General features: G+C 41.9%; 1 protein-coding gene across 1 annotated transcript in view; it reads right to left on the bottom strand.

Moving 5' to 3' along the window:
- Positions 1-774: 774 nt before the first annotated feature.
- LOC310789867 (alanine aminotransferase 2-like) overlaps positions 775-22,247 on the bottom strand; it is a 37,049-nt gene continuing 15,576 nt past the window's right edge. Inside the window, exons 3-12 of the mRNA XM_083651569.1 lie at positions 17,159-17,248; positions 16,924-17,032; positions 15,334-15,467; positions 11,975-12,218; positions 10,554-10,633; positions 9,884-10,020; positions 5,672-5,846; positions 3,059-3,214; positions 2,696-2,808; positions 775-1,465 (exon numbers count right to left, since the gene is read on the bottom strand). Of these exons, the coding sequence (XP_083507695.1) occupies positions 1,375-1,465; positions 2,696-2,808; positions 3,059-3,214; positions 5,672-5,846; positions 9,884-10,020; positions 10,554-10,633; positions 11,975-12,218; positions 15,334-15,467; positions 16,924-17,032; positions 17,159-17,248 (1,329 nt within the window). The 3' untranslated portion in view covers positions 775-1,374. The remainder of the gene's footprint in view (positions 1,466-2,695; positions 2,809-3,058; positions 3,215-5,671; positions 5,847-9,883; positions 10,021-10,553; positions 10,634-11,974; positions 12,219-15,333; positions 15,468-16,923; positions 17,033-17,158; positions 17,249-22,247) is intronic.

Below are 22,247 nucleotides of genomic sequence, written 5' to 3'. Positions count from 1 at the left end.
TTCTTAACACACCCACATATTGGGCTAGGCTTCCCCAAGCCCCCCCCCCCCCCCCCCTTAGAAAAAATCCTGGAGTCGTGCCTGAGAAACAGAATTATACTGTATCTTTATCCACCATGAGCACTGGGTTCCTACGCAGTATGGAATTTGATTTTAGTCATTTCCAGGTCTGGATAAATATGGAAAAAGGAAAAGAGTATGTAAAATGTGTTTCCAGACTATTGTCCCTATTTTGTTTTCGACGCCTGTACGGCACAGCCAACAGCTCTGCCCCAAGTGCCTTATTAATTGTACCAAGTCCAACAACATCCATGACCAATATCTGCGGCAATTATGCAGTAATGCATCTTTAGCACCAGTAGTTTGAAGATACAAATAAGCTGAAGGAGACTGGATGAAGTCCCCGACTCGAGCTCAGTCAGATAAACAGCTGCTTGGCACAGTTCGCTGGTTCAAATCCCACCTTTCTCTTTCAAATCAGACACCAAAGCCCAGAGAAATTGACAGGTCCCTTTGTGAGGTTGTTTTTGGCGTTGTGTACTCAGATGTCAAATATGGTCTGAAAAATCTCAAGATAAGTCTCAAAAAGTTTGGAATTTTGAAATGGAAAATGTGTAGGAACCCTGATATGTGCGTCATACTTATTTCAAATGTAATAGCAGCAGGCATAGCATAATTGTCAGTAATGAGGTGCATCGGAGAAATTAACTTTTATTTTCACATTTGAAAACAATTTCACCATTAGTTATTATTACAAATGGCTACATAGCTGGAACACAGTTCTCCTAGGTACCCTTTCACTACGTATGTCACCCTCTGCACCCAAAGACTACAGTACTTGAGACAATCACGTTCTTTTGGACCATGCTGTTAAAAGTATGACACATTAACTAGTTTGGCTGTACAGTAAACCTCTTGACAGGAGAGTTACCACCCCACAGTAGCAGCATTTATGACACTAGGACAGCTGAAATGCCTTTGTTAATTTGATACCGACAGTGACAATACACCACAACACTATTACACATCATCTTCTCTTACCAGTACACCTGGCCAGTTTGGGAAAAGTGCATCATGTAAATTATGGCACATTTTATGTTGTATTTACACATTGTCTTCCCTGATTTAAAAACAGTGAAAAAACCATAACGGTATAAAAAAAATACCATGTTCTCTTCTTATAGCCTTGGACACAGGAGAGAGCTGGGCCACACAAGGCAATGTTAGGATTGCTGCTTCAGTCACACCAAGGCACTTTAAGACATACTGGCACTGTTGGATGGACGGAAATGGTAGTGGAAATGTCAGTTTCTGCTATTGATTCCGAGGCGTAGATTATAGATGATGAAATCGAAGAAAGGTTGAGGAACCGTGTTATGAAAACTCTTTTGTGAACCGCTGGTGGAACTCCCGGATCCTCTCCAAAACAACCTTCAGCTTCTCCACGGGAGGCAAGATGGTCATCCTGGACAGAGACGGATAAAAGCAGAAGCGAGGTAAGGGAAAGTGTGATTTTGGGAAAGTTTTATTCGTTGTATTTTAATCAGGTAATTTTGTCAAACTAGGAATCGATTCCTAGGGTGGAGACTGGAGATGATGTGCCATGGCTGCAGTTATGGAAATCACCCGCTCCGTGGGCTCCCAAAATCATGACTGACAGACACCGCACACCGACCTAGGCGCCATCGGCTCATATTACATCACAGTTGCTGGAGTGACATGACTAATGACGTCACAATTGCTCAAGTGACATCACTGATGACATCACTTCTGTGACAAATTGTGACTGACACCGCCACAGACAGCACCACCACAGACACCACTTAGCCAATTTTAGCTACTCGCCCGCAGCTCGGCTGCTGCGTGGCCTCGCCTGCTCAACTTCGCATCACTGATGACATCACTCACTGATGATATCACAATTCCTCGAGTGACCTTTCACTGATCACATTATGGAGTGCTCCAGTAACATCACTCAGCGCACAACTTCCCAACTTCGCATCACTGATGACGTCAGTGAGTGATCAGTAGTGAGAAAAGTAGAGTCCGCACATTGCATAATAGACTCCCATTGCTCGAGTGACATCACTGATGAGGTCATAGACATTGTGACATCATCAGTGACATTACAATTGCTCGAGTGACCATCACTGATGACATCGAGTGCTCGAGTGACATCACTGATGATGTCATAGACATTGTGACATCATCAGTGACATCATTACGGACCAAAATCATCACAAATCTCACAATGTAGAATCTTCTTCCTGCTCCTTTCCGGCCATGGAATGTGTATATATTGAATTGCATGTATGTATTATCATGTATGTAACATCATGATCGGAACAAATAAATAAATAACAAATAACAAAATCGCAGACAGACAGAAAGACAGAGCCCACTCACATGATGAAGTAGTGAGACACAGTATTCTGTATTATGTGCATTTTATGTGCATTGAGTATGGCATTTTGACCATAAAGTGTGCTTTGCATTTGTAACATTGAACAAATTAAACCACTGGAGACAATAGAGAATCAGATGTTAGTATTGGATTAGCAGGTGAATGGTACAAAATACCCATCTTTAGCCCATAGTAGAATCAGTGTATAGCTATCATGATATTGCCATTACACAGGAAATAGTAGTTTTAAACAGAATGTTGGCCCAGAACAGAGGTGGAGTCAAGGCTAACCTGAAATGGTAGGTTCCCTCTCTCTGTCCGAAGCCACTACCTGGCACCAGGCAGATACCCATCTCCTCCAGCAGCTTCATACAGTAGAACATGTCCGGGGCCTGGCCATTCTCCTGTAGACATGATCACAGGAGCAAATCAGGACTTAGGTAAGAATGAAAGAGACGTGAAAAAAGAGTCCCGCACACTGTTAAGTTGCAATCAAATTTGATTGCAACTTAACAGTGTGCGGGACTCTTTTTTCACTAATTACGGACGTTTTTGTCTTTGCCCTGTCCTGAAAGATGTGTGGAGTTTCTCTTCAAAAGAATGAAAGAGACAAAAAAAAGTCAAGATAATAAAGTGTGCATGCAGAGAGCACACCTCGGCCTGGTCGATGGCCTTCTGGGGCAGGGTGATGCGCGGGAAGGTGTACATGGCTCCCTGCACAGGGTTACAGCTGATACCAGGCACCGTGTTGAGGATGTCCTCCGTCATCTGGGCCTTCTCTGCCAAGTCTGCTAACACCGCTGTCCGCTCCTGCAGGGGCAGCAGGTCAGAGTGCTCAGCGATAGGGAGAAGAGTCATCATCAGAAAATCTGAGGGACAGTTTTCCCTGGCAGTGATTTTTTCAAGTGCACACCACATCACGCCCTCTGCTGGTGCACAGGAGTAACTCATCTCTGCCAAATAAAATGTGTACTCATTATTATGCCTGAAAAGTGGATAGGAAAACTTTTATACATTCATCAACAAGTTTATATGTCCTTGACTCTGAAACATGTAGTTAGCACTTCCAAACTACAAACAATTACAAATATTTCCAAGGCTCGTAAATATTACTGGCACATTGCAAACGTGCTTAATAGTCAGACAAAATGGCACAAAGTACTGAGTAATTAAATGATGAAACAATAACAAACAGGTAGGGGTGTCACAATGCGATACACGATATTGGGTTCACGATAACGATACGATACTTTAACAATATTTTTTTGCGATTGATTTGTAAGTTGAGGGGGCATCCTCCACGCTGATTTGAGTAATTTCACCATTTTCATCCTCCGTGTCTGTAACATCCCTCGTCTGTTCAAACAAAGCAATGAAAAGGAGAGCGAGCGTGCAATCAGATGCAGATCAGTGACACACCATGTTCAGCTTCTTTTTCTCACGATATGAGATTTTATCTCAACGATACGTATTGTCACGTTTTGATATCGCAATATATTGTGGGACGATATATTGAGACATCCCTACAAACGGGTATTAAAAACAAAATAAACCTGACAGGCTCTTTCACACATGTGTAACGGTAGCCAGCGCACAGTGCTGTGCAGTGAGTAAACCTCAGTCTCTGGGACCTACTAGAGCTCATGGGCTTTAGCCTCCTTGCTAGAGCGTCTGTCCCCCATGCGGTTCTTGGTTCGCTTCCCAGCTACATATCACGGGTTACACATGGAATCCTTGGAATGCACCATTATGCAGCACTCGGCTCACATTTCCTACAGCCGACCTTACAGTGCTATATAGAGTGAAATCATAGGAAATAAGCAGTATGGATAACATTTGCTAAATGTGAAATATTTGTAGATATACAGTATAATGAGCTCTCTCCATCAAATCATTGGAAATACAGAAGCACATTATTTATTGCGATTCATCTTTTAGTTTATCCACAGATGGGACATCTCACATTTCATGTCCAGGAGCTCTGAGTCTCAACACACTGCTGTTCTAAAAGGTATGCAATCATATGTGAAATTGTTTTACATGGAGTTTGGTTTGTGCCGAGTTGGTCAGTGGAAGAGAGGAGAAAGAGAGGGAGAGACTTCACATCCGTCTAGCATGCCCTGTAGGCCGTCGTACTGGTGTCATTTGCGGTACAGTATGTTCCAGGGGGGAAATTGTGTGCACATAGCCATCACTCAATCTGATATACAGTAAGTGGCTACCAAAGAATTTGGCCTGACCGGTTCCGCGGTGCTTGGTGGTATCCATGATGCATGCATTGTTCTTTGCAAAGCTCAAATCTCCATGCTACTCTGGAAGAGGTACCACAGTAATAAACAAACATGTTTTAATGACTGACTGATTTATTTATGTATGATGATTGTTGAAATGAAATTAAGGAAATACAATTCAGTAGAATGAATATTGCACTATTATCCCAACAAGAGTACAGAACTGAAATACCTGCAATAAGCTTTTCATCAGAATACTTCCCAAATCTGATTATTGGCAACGACTGAGCACTGAGTGAGCAACTGCAAAGGCAGGTTTGATGTGCAGGGTTTTTCCTGGCTCAGAATGGCTCTTTTGGGGGGTGACTATGCATGACAGTAAGCATGTCCCATCATGCTTACTGTCATGCGTACATTTGACTTTTGGGTTTGTGTGTATAGTATAGTCAGGGTTATCCTGAACACAACTATACCAGTCATTGTCAGAAATTATGGAGCAATGCGTTCTCACAGCACCCCACGTTTCAGACAGTAATTTCAACGTACAAATGTGAGACATTAACTTTTCTCTAATTTGATAGAGTAAAAAATGCTTGATTTTGAGTTGATGTGTAGTCAGAGTTGTTCTGATCTCAAATATATCAGTCATTATCAGAACTTATGGAGCAATGTCTTTTTACAGCACCAAAAGGTTTAGAAGGGAAGCCGTTTGAAGGTACAAATGTGGGACTTTAACTGTGAAATTTTCTAAAATGATCCAGTAAAAATGCTTGATTTTGAGTTGGTGTGCAGTCAGGGTTGTCCTGAACTCAAATATATCAGGCCTTTTGGGGATGGTTTTAGCCATCCCCAAAAGGCCTGATATATTTGGGGGTGTCAAACATTCCTCTATACAGGAAAAAACCTGCATGACATATGACTTGTGCATCTGCATGACATATGGCATGTGTGTGGTGTGACGATGGGGTGTGTTTGCATGAGTAAACTGTGTATGTGAACACAGTAAGAGCACAGCCAGCGCGCAGGTCAGTTTCACCTTCATGAATGTGTTGTAGGAGGGCTCGTCGGGCTGTGGGGGGTTGACCACCAGGTCCAGGAGAGCCTGTCCAGGGACGGGGGGGCACAGACGCACCGACACCAGTTTGGTGAGCTGGGCTTTCACCTCAGGGTCCATGTTTATCACCTCCATGTAGCCTCCACGGAAGCCACACCTGATACACCAGTCACCAACAGAGCCAGGGTCAACACAAAGCATGGCCCCGTGGGTGATGTGCCAGTCAGCAATAGAAACTGAGGTATTATTTCCAAAAACAAATGTGGAAGGTATGCACTGCAGATAGTAGGCATGGAAATCGCAGAGTAACTCACGATACTTGGCCCTCGATAATAGGGATGGGCATTTCTAGCAAAAACACTATTCGAAATTCGCTGGCCAAATTCGAATTTAATTCGAAATTCGAAAATAAAAATAAAAATGTAAAAAAAAATTTTTTTTTTTTTTTTTTTTTTTGTGAGTGAAATGTTGCATTGTCTCCCCTGATTCTAAGTCTACGGCTTTATTAATTAATATAAAAAGCTTCTGCTGTGGAGTTTTAGCTCAAACAAGCATTGCACCACTGAAGTAAAGAACATGTTACATGACATTGACATTTTCGAAAATAAAAAACAGTTTTGACAATCATGAGTGGTTAATTAAATATTTAGTAGGCTCAGGTCTGAGTGCCAAAGGGGTGCCAAAGTCACCCCCTCTCCCTCTTCATGGGATTTCATCCACCATTCATTTTTCCATAAACCTTGCTTAAAATGCTTATAAAAATTGTTTTACTTGCTCAAACCAAGCGATTTGACTATACTTAGAATCAGGGGAGACAATGCAACATTTCACTCAAAACATTTTTTTTTTTTTTTTTTGAATTTTGAATTTCGAATTTCAATAATAAAAGTCGACCTTGATAATAACAACGATTATTCGAAAATTCGAAATTCGATGCCCATCCCTACTCGATAACAATGGAATCACGATACGGCGATTTTGCAATAATAGCTACATTGCAAGAAATTTAATCTACGACATGAAATGAAACAATGTACAACAAAGTGCAGTCTGCATAGTGCCTCTTTAAGCTACTTTCACACATGAACTGCGGATCAGGTGAGGGTTGCTCCCCACTAGGGATGTTCATCAGTTATCGAAAATCGATAATTGATCGTTAAGGAATGGAATCGATCATGTGGAATTTTTATCGATTTTGTTATTATTAAAAAAATAATAATAATAATAATAATAATTGCGGACTAGGTTTGGGTGGAATTCGTTCCTCCTCGCCCCACTCCATTGCACAGCCGACTAACGTGAGGTGGAGCTTCATATAGTCTCTAGTTTTCTGGCTGGGCACGGGCCTTTGTGCCAACAAAACTGTTTTAAACATGGGGAATTCACACCGGCATGCGCCGGGGACAGCAGAGTGTTGGAGAGGAGAGACATTGAAATAAAGAGTTCATTGAGGAGAACACGTTGTCTTTCGTATTTTCTGCCATAGGCATTCATTTTGTTTAAAAAATATATATATATATATATATATATATATATATATTATTATTATTATTAATATGATCGATAATCGATAATTGATCGTTAATTTTCGATTATGGAAATTTTTCAAAATGAACATCCCTACTCTCCACTGAGCCTGCCCCGGATGATACGTGAAGTGTACCCTTTCACACATGAGGCATGTTGCATTCTCACATGAGTAGCACCTCTGCAGAGTTTGTAAAGTAGAGAGGGGGCGGGCGGCGGGGGTGGGGGAATTTGGGCATGACCACACAATGGGAAGTTGTGAAAACTAAAAATACATAATGGGCGATAACTGCCTAACGTTCACGGCATATAATCGTTTGCGCATAACGTTAGTAATTAATTAAACAACCCTACAACTCACGCCCAGATGCATCGATTTCCTCGAGTCGCAAGCACTACAAAGAAAACAGGTCGTTGCCATGTTCAGTCCTAAAATGCATCAAACCTACTAGAATTATACAGAATAGAGGAAGCTAGACGTTTTTACCTTCAAAATAAAATAAATGTTGTATTACTTAGTAACAAAAAATCAGAATGGTCGACTCACTACGGGTTAAAATTGACTTTTCGAAGGGAGCAGATATTCTTCCAGTTTATCTCCGTTCTGTATCTTTCGAAACACACACAAAAAAACATTACACGTGCATTTACTTTATTTAATTGCCATTATTGCGAAGGTTATACCCGGAAGTTTTCGTTTTGTACTGCCTGACTTGACGCTACTTGGAATTTACGGTTCTGCCATTGAATCTTCACAAACGCTGTGTAAACGTTAAATCAAAGGCATGAACGCAACCAGATCCAGATACCCTACCTAGCGATGTCCAATACTGGGAAGCGGGACGACCCTCGCGTCCAAAAATGCTTATTAAATGTGTGTGCTGTGCGAAGCAGACATGAAATCAGATCAGAGCCATGAGCCTTTCAATCCAGCAACATGTTGGCTGTCGCACACGGAGCAGGTTTGAGCTTCATTTGGAAACACTGAAACATGATGGCATGATGTTTTTTTTGCTCGCTCATTCACATCGACTATTTATATAATAATAATCTGTCACGCTTGCTTTCTGTCTCTGTCCTCATGCACTCACTGACCTGGCTACTTCACGGAGCACTGGAGGGGGGGGGGGACAATCCGCTCCTGCCACTATGGCTGGGGGTACACTTCCCTCCGGCTAGGAGGAGTCTCGCGGGAGCGCGCATGAGCCACCAAAATTTGTTCACACATACAATGCCATACGGATGCCCTCTATATCAGTGGTTCTCAACTGGTGGAGCCTCAGGACCCACTATTTTCCTTGTCATGAAGTCGCGACCCAAATTTCTGATTTTTTTTTTTAATCACTCAAATTTATTGCACAAAAAATAGCGCATTAATTTAATACACAATGCCTTCATGCACTGTTAAAAACCTCAAATGAACAAAAAAGTGCAACAGAAGTGCAACTAGGGCTAAAAACCAATTGAAATAAGGCAGACTTGAATTACAGGCCTATATGTTTTTAAATTTAAACAAGTCAAACTGGTCATGCTCAGAAAGTCTTATTTGAACTGTATGAAATATGAAATAAAAGGCAGACTTATCTTGACTTACATGCCTATATGTTTTTAAACAAGTTAATAATAATAATAATAATAAAACAAGTTAACCTGGTCATGCTAATCCAGTTTCAATAGTCTGAATTGAACTAATATGAAATAAAAAGGCAGACTTTTCTTGAATCACAGGCAGGCTATATGCTTTTTAGTTAAACTGGTCATAACTTTTAATTAAACTGGGGCCATGCTAATCCAGTTTCAATCATCTGAATTGAACTAAAATTAAATATGAAATGAAAAGGCAGACTTCTCTTGAATTACAGGCAGAGCATATGCTTCAGCTTGTTAAACAAGTAAAACTGGTCAGGCTAATCCAGTTTCAATAATCTGAATTTAACTCAAATGAAATATAAAAATATATATATATATATATATATTTATTTTTTTTGGCCCAATGTCAGCGACCCAATCAAAACGGCCCGCGACCCACCTTTGGGTCACGACCCACCAGTTGAGAAACGCTGCTCTAGATAACTCCTGAATTCCAGACATGTGTGAAAGCAGTGTAACACACACTGACTGACACTTGCCAGGACTCCACGTGTGAATTTAAAATGTTTAAAGTAAGGATACAAAATAATGCCTCACTAAAATCTTTTTAATCTGTGTAAATTAAGTTTACACATTTCAGGATAAATGTCACGATATGGCAGCACAATATGGTATCACGATACGGGCGCCAGTGTATCGATAAATGTATCGCAAGAGGAAGTATCACGATATATCGATATTTTGTCCCGCCCCTAGCAGATAGATGGCCGATGTTGCAGCAGCAGAGAGAAGGATAGAGCTACAACAAGAGTACTGAAGGTAATGCAACTAATTACAACAAGGGAACATAGAGAATAACACTAATTAAATAAATAAATGAATTAATAAATCCATAAAGTTATGTAAAAAGTTATGTAAAATAAATGAATATACTGTAATGTATCCATATTTCCATGTGCCTTATTTGTGAGTGTGTCTGTGTGTGTGTGTGTGTGTGTGTGTGTGTGTGTGTGTGTGTGTGTGTGTGCGTGTGCATACAGTATGTGCGTGCTGCCGTGTGCAGCCATAGCGACTCACTCTCCCATGTAGCACTTGGAGGTGGAGTGGAAGGAGGCCATCTCCACTGTGCTGGAGTACTCTGCTCCCATCTCAAACAGAACCTTCTTAAAGGAGTGAAACTCACAGCCTTTTGCATACACATTATCCTGGTAGACCTGGATTGGGAAAACAACGTTAGTGCATAAGACTTGATTGAGAAGACATCCTTATCAATATAGATTTACTGAAAGGAGAGCATTTTGGATAAGATTGTTTTTAAAGATATAATTATCCATACAAAAGGATTATTAGAGTTGGTAAACATCAATGTGTACAGTTACTGCGTGTTGTTTTCACAATAATGGTGGTTATGTATAAAAAAGAAAAGAAGAAAATACACAAGGAATGCGCTTTAAATGGAATACTTGAAAGCTGAGTAGGCAATTTGTTCAAATTCAACATCAGGAATGGTAGATGGGTAACATTTTGGCATCCCGTACTACAGTACATGAAATACAAGAGGGATACATTGTTTTTCAGAAGTCACCCCCTTACGGGAAGAGCTCAGCCAACGTTACAAAGTCACTGAACATTTATTACAGTTGATTCAATTTAGTTGGACCAAGGGGATGAGTTGAGATTAGTATTATGTAAGCAGACACAGAAAGGGAAACACTTTTGAAAAGAGGAAATGACATGGGTAAGTTACTTCATCAGCCATGAGGAAGAGCTGCTCCTCTTTAGCAAATCGGATCACATCTTCAATGCACTGTCTGCTCTGGACCTGACCTATCACACAGAACAACACAGTTTGACCATTAGGGTACGTTCTGTTCTTGCAGAAAAAGAGACAAGAGTGAGAGAAGTGTCAAAATATGTTGTATGACGTGTAAATCGGGTGTCAATTACAGTAAATGACTCCTGTGCTGTCCACTAAAATGCTTTAAGGTCTCCGACAATCAGAGCTTATTAGATACAGTATTACTGATTGCTAATGCCAATTTTGTAGGGTCATCCCTTCTTTAATATACAAGAAATTAGAATAGTGTGAAGAAAATCAGCAGTTACTTCTCAGTTATGACTGACTCCAGCCTCAGTCCACTCCCTCTGAATCTCCGCCAAATTTTTGAATCGTCTTTGCTTGACAATCCGCTGAAGCCCACGGTCATCCATGGTATTTCCATGATATTCTAATCTTTTGGAAAGGATCTGTAGATGTGCTTCTTTTGGTCTAGCCATATTTAAGCTATGACGGCCACTAGGGATGGGCATTTCTAGCAAAAACACTATTCGAAATTCGCTGGCCAAAGTCGACTTTTAATCAAAATTCGGAAAAGAAAAAAAAAAAGTAAAAAAAAAAAAAAAAAAAAAAGCTTCTGCTGTGGATTTTTAGCTCAAACAAGCATTGCACCACTGAAGTAAAGAACATGTTACATGACATTGACATTTTCGAAAATAAAAAAGTTTTGACAATCATGAGTGGTTCATTAAATATTTAGTAGGCTCAGGTCTGAGTGCCAAAGGGGTGCCAAAGTCACCCCTTCTCCCTCTTCATGGGATTTCATCCGCCATTCATTTTTCCATAAACCTTGCTTAAAATGCTTATAAAAATTGTTTTACTTTACTTAAAAAAGTATTTTTTTTGTTTGTTTTTTCCGAATTTCGACTTTCAATAATAAAAGTCGACCTTGATAATAACAACGATTATTCGAAAATTCGATGCCCATCCCTAACGGCCACTCGGCCTGATGTTATTATCTTAATATTATCTATATTTCCTGTATTATAGTTGTATATTGATGTTTTTGTAACATGTCTCTGTATTTTCTACTGTGTATGTGTATCCGTGGGTTTTATGTCTATTCACTGGGATCATGTGACGATCACATGACCAGATCACAGGTGTGTATGTAAAGATGGCTTCTGCATTTGGTACTTTGTCTGAAGAGGAGCAGTAGCTCCAGACGTTACATCTGTGGATGGATATTAAATGGACTAAAATTGAGCTACAGTGTGCAGACCCGATTCTTCTTTGTTCCATGATGTGTCAATTGCCCGTGGAAGTTTTCAAGCATTGAGTTAAAGTTTTAAAATTCCCCTTAATACAGAAAGCAGCCTGGGCACACCTACCTGTGGGGTTTCCAGGGTTGATGATGCAGAGGACGCGGGGGTTGCAGTGCTGCCTGGCTGCAGTGAGGGATCTCTTCAGCTCCGCCACGTTCAGACTCCAGCACGTGTCCTCGTCCAGGTAGTAGTTGATCTGCACGGCGCCCAGGTCTGCCAGGCTGGCCGAGTACAGAGGGTACTGAGGGACAGAGATCATCACGCCTGTGCGGTCCCGACCCTCACCGGACACCAGCAGCTTCAGCACCGTCTGGGAGGAAGAGGGGAGAAGGGAGGAGGAATGTGGATGTAAGGAGGATACGGAGCTCTCATCTTGGAGAATGTACTGTATATGGATGTACAGACGGGCGGGGAGTTGCAGGACGTTTCAGAATAGATTTTAGTTACCAGGTTCAACAGATGCACAACAAATTAAGACGTGATAATTTGGCGCTGACCGTAGACTGTATAATAATAAGAGAAGTAGCCACCGCGATGTCACCCATTGGTTTGTGGATACCTGTTTTGAAGCCTCGAGTTTGGCATTTTGATCATCGCCACTTTTTTCTTTTTTTTTTAGCCAGAAGCAGCTAGCATGGCTTCTTTTTGCAGCCAGTGGAGTTGCCCCCTGTTGAGAATGCAGGTTTAAGACACTTCCGCATTGGCTTCAATTTTCAGCTCCGGGGGTTGCCACTTGGTGCTGCCACATTACAAGACAGTTGCATAAAATAAGACTGACACCCTAAAAAGGAATGAGAGGAACTCACACATTTATAATGAGACTAAACATTACAAGTATACATTCTAAGCCATAAAATTGTCCCAGTGTAGTTACCTGGAACAGTAGAGAGGGGGCAGTGAATGTCTACTAATAGTGCAGTAGTGGGTAGGGAAAACAGGCACGGGTAGGGAATAACAGAGTGACAAGCATCTGCCAGTGCAGTAAAATCACAGATGTGCAAAGTACAACTTGGTTGATATTTAACAAAAGATGATTCAAGGACAGATTTGCAGCCCCAGATGCAGATGCTGGAGTTTGGTGTCGTTTGAAGAAAAAATGTGGGAGGAGTAGGGTTTAATTAGTTTTAGCAGTTTTGCAGTCTTTAGACTTCAATATTGGCCATAGGTTGCAGTGTACAAAAGTTTCTCCTCATTTGGGCCCACATTTCGGTTAAAGTTGCAAAGTCGTAGCACGTATGCCTGATTTGTTATGGATTTCAAAGTTTGAAACTTTAGACTTTAGACCATTGCTGCAGGCTAGGTAACCTAGCCTGCAGCAATGGTGTGCTGCTGATTGACAGCTTGGAGCAAAGCCCTCCTGCTCTAAACGTTGTCTCAGTGTGTGAGATGACGGAGCCATATTGTCTGGGGGAAAGGGCGTACTAACCTGCTGTATCTGGTGGGGGAAAGGGTGTGAGCATTGTGCTTCTGAAGTAGGTCACATTAATTAACGTTAACCCGACACACGTTAGTTGCGTTGCTAACGCTAGCAACTACTAGCAAACATGATTACAACATTATAGTGTTACATTGCGAATGCTACGCTACAAAAGCAAGCATGATAGCAAGCAAGCACCCCATTAGCTAACATTAATAGCACGTTACAGCACACGGTTTAAGAAGTAGGCCTATTGTAATGACACCAATACAAACCTCATTAGCTCTTTCCAATTCCACCGACCGCTGGCTCACAAACATAAACACTCACACGTGTTGCTGCCTCGCAGGCAATACTCGTTTGTTCCAGAAGAGGGTGTGCTAATGTCAATATTCTGACTGAAACCAGTGAGTTTGAGAACAGGGGTAACACATTGTGCTTGGTTGGCACCATCAGTCCATGGTAGTAGTGTGTCCCACGGTAGTAGCGTCGTTTAAAGCAGCTGGTATAGTAGGCACCGTGACGTTTAGGCACCGGGGTAGATGGTAGGAACCAGTAAACCGTGCAACACTATAACATGGCTGCCTATGCATTCATCTGGATGTCTAGTTTCTGGTGATACCAGAAGCCCCACTGTAGCTTAAAAAGCTCGGGAGAGGCCGTCAAACACGGACTGCGCTGTGCCATGATTCCAGAGGTCCAGACCTGGGTGACAGGTCATAGCCGTCTATGGCCTCTATATGCTCGTTGGGCCAGTCGGAGGTTGGTTGCGGGCCGGATGTGGCCCGCGTGCCGCCAATTGAATAGGCCTGCCCTACACACAACCACTTCCCCCACAACAAACATAGCAGAAGTGGTTTCAGACAGGGGGCACTGTCAAGAGTGGCTAATGTTCAGTTTGTTCACCCAACATGGGGATTACTTTTGCTCAAACAAACTGTCAACTCAGAAAACCTCCCTACAGTACTGTGGCTTTAGCATGAAGACACAGCAGCATGCTGGTCTAAGTCAGCATGCTGCTGTGAGAGGAGACAATAAGAAGGGCTAAGTCAGGGGTCCCCAACCTTTTTTGCAACGTGGACCTTTTTAATACTGACAATCTTGCTGCGGACCGGCAGGGGCCGGTCGTGATATTAGACACACAGCACGTATTTTCCTTGCATGAACTTGCACTTTATTATACAACCTAAAAACATTGTAACTCATCAATATGGAGCCCTGGGCTGTCTGCAAAAAGACAAGACATCATCGAGGGGTGGTGGGAGAGATGATGATGATGATGTTGGAAATCGAAGCAACGTTTTTGGTGCTTTTGCGTTATCTCATGATATTTAGCCTCAACTTTGATCCAGAATGCAGAGATGTCAAACATAGCCTACTTTTCAGCCCACCGTCATTTGCAAGCGTATATGTCAAGTTGAAAGCTTTTCTTTCTTACTGTTAATTTAATATTAAATATTCCTCTAAATATGGCTAAAAGTAAAAAAAAACATCAAATCCGTCCCTTCCTTGCAGCACCCCCTACTTAATTATAGTTCCAGCGCGCCTGGGCTGCAGCCTTCCTCAGCTTTTCTTTCTTTCTTTCTATGAGACCTAAGTCGCGCGGCGCACCGTCCGCGCTGTCTTGTCTCCTTTTACAGTATCTCCCCCGCCTATTCTGAAGAAACTCAAGTGACGTTTTGTCAAGCTCGCTGCACCCAACATGTGTCAGCGGGCCATCACCATTTAATTACCTCGTGTGCATGTGTGTTTGTGGGTGTGGCAGGGGTGAGTAAAGGTGCAGCGCAGACATACTGTACGAGAACGCCAAGTTCAATGCAATTCCCACACACAGCCTATAGCCTAATATTATAGCCTATGTTTATTTTTATTTTTTAATTCGGTGGACCGGGCTCATGGCCCGGTACCAAATCCGTTGCGGCCCGGTACCGGTCCGGCCCGGTGGTTGGGGACCGCTGGTCTAAGTGAGCACGCCGCTGTGAGAGGAGACAATAAGAAGGGCTCATACCACGATGGCGTCGCTGGCGCCTGTGGAAAGGTAGATGTTGTCGGGGTTGGAGGGGATTCCACCATCTCTCTTCTCTATGTAGCGAGCCACATCCTGACGGATGCACTCGATGCCCTGGCTGGCACTGTAGGAACCTGGGAAACAGAGGAAGATACACTTGAAACACATGTGTCACAAATGTGTGTCACAAATGTCAAAAATCGATTATTAAATTATTTACATTTTCTGGGAAACGGAAGGTCAAATCGCGATGCCATCAACGGACTATATGTATTTTTTCACCCCGAATCTAACGCTGCCACCCCGAGTCTCTACGAGTTACGGTTACGGAGATACAAGCCGTTCGTCAGCTAGCAGCTAGCTTTAGCGATTCTGCATCGATTCACAAATGTCAAAAATCTATTATTACATTTCTACGGTCAAATAGAAATGCCTCGCGATGCCTCTAGAGCAGGGGTTCCCAACCTTTTTTGTGCCAAGGCCCGGTAGATACATGGAAAAAAAAGTTGCGGACCGGTTGTCAATTTTAATGGTTTTAGTTACATATATATTTACTCACCAGGTGGCGACAAAGGGTAAATAACAGCCTTTTGTGTTTTACTGTATGTAGCCTATTCACCTTATGTTCAGATGTGGGAGTGGGCCAAATTCCTCCGGGTCATGGTAACACTTCCGGCCGTCAAGGCGCGAAATACAAATGAACGTCATGAAGAAGAGAGTTGTTTTTGTAGCGGACAGTGCAGGGGGTAAAACAGCCTACTACTTTGAGCTCGGTACACAGCCAGCAAGCGGAGTATCCACTGTTAGTCAGGTCAGATAACATTATCGTCGACAATGACGAGCACTTTCTTGTAAAACATACCTGCCACCCCTGAGTCTCTACGAGTTATGGTTACGGAGATACAAGCCGTTCGTCGGCTAGCAGCTAGCTTTAGCACTTTTGCTTATCATGTGTTGAACTTAGCTCTGGTGGAATGGTGTCCTGTCGCATCATCAAGGTTCTGCTTCTGGTACCATGCATGTTTATATGATGGATGCCCAGTCAGGTTATATGTTTTGACTCGTTCTTTATTGCAACTTAACGTGAGTAAAGCTTAACGTCAGTGAAGCTTGTGCTTCTTCTTCTTCTGCACTCTCCTTCTTCTGCACTCTCCACTTTTACTGTGGCTTTCCTGCATTCTTGGAACCCTGACTGCCACCTGTTGGCTAACTCTTGTAACAGAGGGCAGCATTTGTATTAATAAAATATAATGGAAGTAAATGCATTTGTTTATTTTAATTATGTATCATAATACAATGCAATTCCAAATGCACTTTATTTTAAAAGTAGCCACATAGTGAGAAAAAAGAAAGTGAGAAAAAATAAATCATGTATTGGGGGAAAAAAGTGATGCATCGTTTTAAGATGCATCGAGATGCATCGATAATTGTTTTATAATCGAATCGTAGCCCTCTGAATCGTAATCGAATCGAGAGGCCAGTGAAGATTCACAGCCCTAGTAGATAGATGGATGGAAATAGTAGGAGGTAGATGATGGTGGCAGAGGGGCAGATAGACCTGCGTGCGGAAGTGAAAGACAGTAGTCTGACCTATGCTGTGTCCTCCACAGGCCTGGAGAATGCGTCGCGCTCTGTTCTTGGCGTCCTCCGGAAACTTGTTGTCCTCCAGGAGGTCGGGGTAAGAGCACAGAGCCAAGACCTGAGAGGGAAATACAAGACAGTCTTTTGTATACACGATGAATGAATGGATGGCTCCCTGACATCATGCACAGGTACGTAAGTAATTCAATTGCACTCTAAGCAAAACTGTACAAGGTGATCCAACCTGTCTGAGAAATGTGATTGGCTTTTGCCCCACGGCATGGGCGTCGCCAATGTTGGCCTTGATGACTTCTGTGAAAGGCTTCTTGACTCCCTGCAGACACACACACACACATAGAAGGATGCTGACTGGATGATTTGCTCCGGTAGGTCACATAAAAGAAGATATAACACAAAATTATTACCGGAAAAAAAAAAGTTTATAGATAAGTAATGTACAAGTATAGTTGGTATAAGTATTATATTCAATACAGAAACAGAGGAAGAAAGATAAATGTCGTTTCTATTATCTCATTCTTAGGCGGCGTTCACACCCAGCGCGCTTATTTGAGCTGCCAGCGTCTTTCTGCAATTCATTCTCTATGTAAGGACGCGCTAAGTGCACTCCTCTTTCAAGGACCTGGCGCACCTGGCGTTTAAGCGCTGGTGGTGTCTCATTTTTTTGGCGGAGCGCTCTGGGCGTTTTAAACTGAAAAAGGTTGAACATTTGGAGGAAAAGCATGCTGCTCGTCTTTTCCACTTCTCCTACCTCTTCTCCTCCCAGAGGGATCTTCAACCTCCGCTGCTGACAGAATTGGCAATAATCTGGCTTTCATGTTGACAGTCAACAACATCAAACAGACAAAAGCAGCTGGCTACTGTCCATGTGATCGTTGTGTCCTGAACTGTACTGCACGCGACTGCAGGGGGAAACAAAACAACGTGCAAAAAAAAAAAACGCTCCGTGCGCTGTTTTGTGCACAATGGAAGCGCTCTCGACATGATTTCCAAAGCGTTCACACACGTCCTGTGTGAACGCCGCCTTAAGTGTAATGTATGTAAAGGATGCCTGAATGTGTCTGAGCATGCTCAGAGAGAGAGAGAGCGAGAGAGAGAGAGAGAGAGGGGTCAGAACACAACTGAAAGTAGTTGATTGACAGATTTGATCCAAGAAACAGGCTGCTGTGCAACAGCTGGATTTCCCTTCGGTCACTATTCCTTCCTCTCTTGTGGGCAAAATTCAATGGCATCCTGGAAAGTACCAGAAAGAAATACAACACAAAGTGCTTAAACTTTTGCAACAGTTGTGACATTTTTTTTTACTGTTACGATTCATGAAAATTGGACTTTGATACAACAGAAAGTGGTAGGGCCTTCAGTGTAAGAATTAAATACATTTCATCAAGCAATGAGCATGTGTCCAATTTAAACTGATTGATTGTCTTGCTATATGGCTGGACAAGTAACCTGCCTGGAGGAAAACCTAATGCACAAAGAATGTCAAGTTGTGTCTCTCTGTGGAGTTAAGCTATATTGTACTGTCCATGAGTTAAGCTGTAGAAATGGCAAGAATCTTGTGGTGGGTGTTTTATATCGCCCTCCCGACGCAGACCTCGACACATTTAAATCCAAACTAGAAGAAACGCTGTTTCTTATAAATGCTAAAAATAAGAACTGTGTGCTGCTTGGAGATTTTAATGTCGATTTATCTAAAGATGACTTTGCAAAAAATGTTTTCTTAAATTCCCTACATTCTTTTTCTTTCTTTCCCACTATCAACACCTATACCAGAGTCACTGACTCCACAAAGACCATCATAGACAATGTCATCACTAACATCAATAACTCCAAATTAGCATCTGGTGTGGTACTTTCTGACATCTCTGACCACTTTCCGGTAATACTGTCCATTGGTTCTGCTGGCGGGCCTCCACCCCCATACCTTAATTCAAAATCAAAAGTAATAAATGAGGAGACCCTCCAGCGCCTCAATGACAGTTTGAAAGCAGAAGCATGGAATAACATTTATACCTGCAACAACACCGACACTGCATTCAATAACTTGACCACGACAATCACCAATGCAATACGAACCACTATTCCGGAAAAAACTATCATGCGCCGCTCGGCAACAACTACCGGTAATCCTTGGCTCACTAAGGGCATCCTAAAATCTATAAAGCATAAGAATAATCTCTATAAATATTATATTAAAAATCCTAGTAGCATAAATAAAAATACATACATATTATATAGAAATAAGCTTACTCATATTATAAGGAAAACTAAAAAAGACTATTACACAGAACTTATTCTAGGCTCGCAAGGTGATTCTAAAAAGTCGTGGCAGGTATTGAATAGGGATGGGCATCGAATTTCGAATTTTCGAATAATCGTTGTTATTATCAAGGTCGACTTTTATTATTGAAATTCGAAATTCGAAAAAAAAAAAAAAAATCTTTTTTTTTTTTTTTTTTTTTGAGTGAAATGTTGCATTGTCTCCCCTGATTCTAAGTATAGTCAAATCGCTTGGTTTGAGCAAGTAAAACAATTTTTATAAGCATTTTAACTCATTGAGTGCCAAGGACGGACATGTTCGTCATTTCAAATAGTAACGTAGAGTGCCAAGGACGGACATGTTCGTCAATTGCGTTTTTTGACGGTGGGGCGTCGATCAAAGCCTTCTGCCTCTCCTGTACAAATATTATAGCTATTGGATGTGTCTAACCTATTTTACAGAACCCTTAGGTGGCGACAGTGCTCTCCACATAACAGAAAGGCAAGGAAAAAACAAAGAAGAAGTCGTTATGGAAACGGAAATCGCATCGCATCCGTATGCATCGATATGCTGAAGCACGTTACTGCAGCTGTGCCTGCAGCAGCCAATCTGCTCCCACAATTGAGCCGGACAGCACATCCGCACATCCACACCGTGGAGTTGTTATTATTCTCAACTTGAAGCATCGTTGCTGGTGACAAACACACGCGGAACGCTGTAAAAAAGCAGGATGTCGATGTCCCTTCACTGTGCGCACAGCAAACTCAGCAGAGAGCCACCACAGACAGGAGGAGGAGTGTGCAGTTGAGGCGAGGCGGGGCGAGGCGGGGCGGGGCGGGGGGGGGGGGGGGGGGCACGCAGAGCAGCGCGCAACACCCAGACAGACCCAGGCAGCAGGACAGGATTGACAAACGCAAGCCAGAATATCCGATGCCCACCAGCAGCAAATCAAGACCAGCAAGAAGCTGCAACCAGCAGCGCATGCAGGGGCCAGCGCTGCTGGTTGTAGCTAAAAAATATTATTCTGCCAAACAGAATTCCCTGGCCTTCACTGTTTTATTGAAGGAAATTATTTTTGAGGTGTGACTACATTAGAAAAGATTAGCTTCAGAGTCAGTGATGTGCTTGAAATGTTTAATTTCACAAAAGGCCAATTATCTCAGCTTCTAGAAAAAAATTGCTGTTTTTGGATGAATCATGCCATCTTCTCCGGCTCATAACTAAAGAACGGAAAATGGGATCAATAAACTTTTTTTTGCAGATGATAGAATAGAGTCTCATCGTTCTTTGTGCGTGTTCAGTGTTTACATAGTAATATCACACAATATTCTGTGGGCCTCGAGAAATCCCTGAAACGCTCTGAAACTCTGGCACTGGGAGCATCCGTTCTCCAAAAGTGGCTGGCACTCAATGAGTTAAGCAAGGTTTATGGAAAAATGAATGGCGGATGAAATCCCATGAAGAGGGAGAGGGGGTGACTTTGGCACCCCTTTGGCACTCAGACCTGAGCCTACTAAATATTTAATGAACCACTCATGATTGTCAAAACTGTTTTTTATTTTCGAAAATGTCAATGTCATGTAACATGTTCTTTACTTCAGTGGTGCAATGCTTGTTTGAGCTAAAAATCCACAGCAGAAGCTTTTTATATTAATTAATAAAGCCGTAGATTTAGAATCAGGGGAGACAATGCAACATTTCACTCACAAAAAAAAATTTTTTTTTTTTTTTTTTTTTTTTTTTTACATTTTTTTTTCGAAATTCGAATTAAATTCGAATTTGGCCAGCGAATTTCGAATAGTGTTTTTGCTAGAAATGCCCATCCCTAGTATTGAATGATGTCCTGAACAGGGGACAGAAGCACACTGTGCTCCCTGACCCTGACACAAATACATTCACACACCACTCGCAATGCCGGTCTATCAGATAGCTTCAATAATTACTTTGTTTCCATTGGAGAGAACCTAGCCAAAAACATAAACAAACCAATAGGTGCATCTTATAAGCAATTTCTATCTGGCAACTTCATCAACTCGTTCTTCCTGGAGCCAACTGACAGGCACGAAGTCCTCAAAATCATCATGCACATGAAAAGCTCAAACTCATCTGGTGCTGATGAAATTTCCAGCCGTATTCTAAAAACTATAGCCAATGTCATTGCCGAACCTCTATCATATTGTAACCTCTCAATTCACTCCGGAACCGTACCCAAAATAGCAAAAATAGCAAAAATCATTCCAATTTTTAAAACCGGTGACAAAAACAATCTAGGCAATTACCGACCCATATCCATCCTCCCCACACTCTCTAAGATCTTGGAAAGAATTATTTACAACAGACTAGCCTCATACCTGGAAATAATGAACATCATCGTGCCTGCTCAGTATGGCTTCAGGAAGAAGAGTACCACTTGCATGGCCATTCTTGATCTGATTGAAAAAGTTAATGATGCCCGTGACAGAGGTGATTGTGGAGTGGGTGTCTTTCTAGATCTGTCTAAAGCTTTTGATACCATTGATTTTGATATTTTAATTTATAAACTTCAGCATTATGGCATCAGAGGGCTAGCACTCAGCTGGTTTAAAAGTTACATGAACTGCAGACAGCAATATGTCTCCATAAACAATGTCTCATCTTCCCTCAAAACCATCAACTATGGGGTCCCCCAGGGTTCCATTTTGGGTCCACTTCTTTTTATTTTATATATTAATGATTTTGTCAACTCCTCTGAAGTTTTCCATAAAATAATATTTGCCGATGACACCAATCTATTCATTTCCCACAAAAACCCAACTGAGCTAGACCAAATCCTAAATGAAGAGCTATCAAAAGTTGCCACCTGGTTCATCTGTAATAAACTTTCTCTTAACATTACCAAAACAAACTACCGTATATTTTATTCCGCTCAAAGAAAAATGATAACAAAGCTGAACTTGTCCGGCCCCAAATCAATGGTCGGGCCATCGAAAAAGTCAGTTACACTAAATTCCTGGGGGTCATTATAGACGAGCTTTTAAATTTCAAGAGCCACATAGATGCTTTATGTAAAAAACTG

Source organism: Poromitra crassiceps (assembly GCF_964638095.1).
Source record: "Poromitra crassiceps genome assembly, chromosome: 2".
NCBI classification, from domain to species: domain Eukaryota; kingdom Metazoa; phylum Chordata; class Actinopteri; order Beryciformes; family Melamphaidae; genus Poromitra; species Poromitra crassiceps.
The sequence above is the reverse complement of the archived record's forward strand: the minus strand, read 5'-3'. Positions and strand labels throughout refer to the sequence as shown.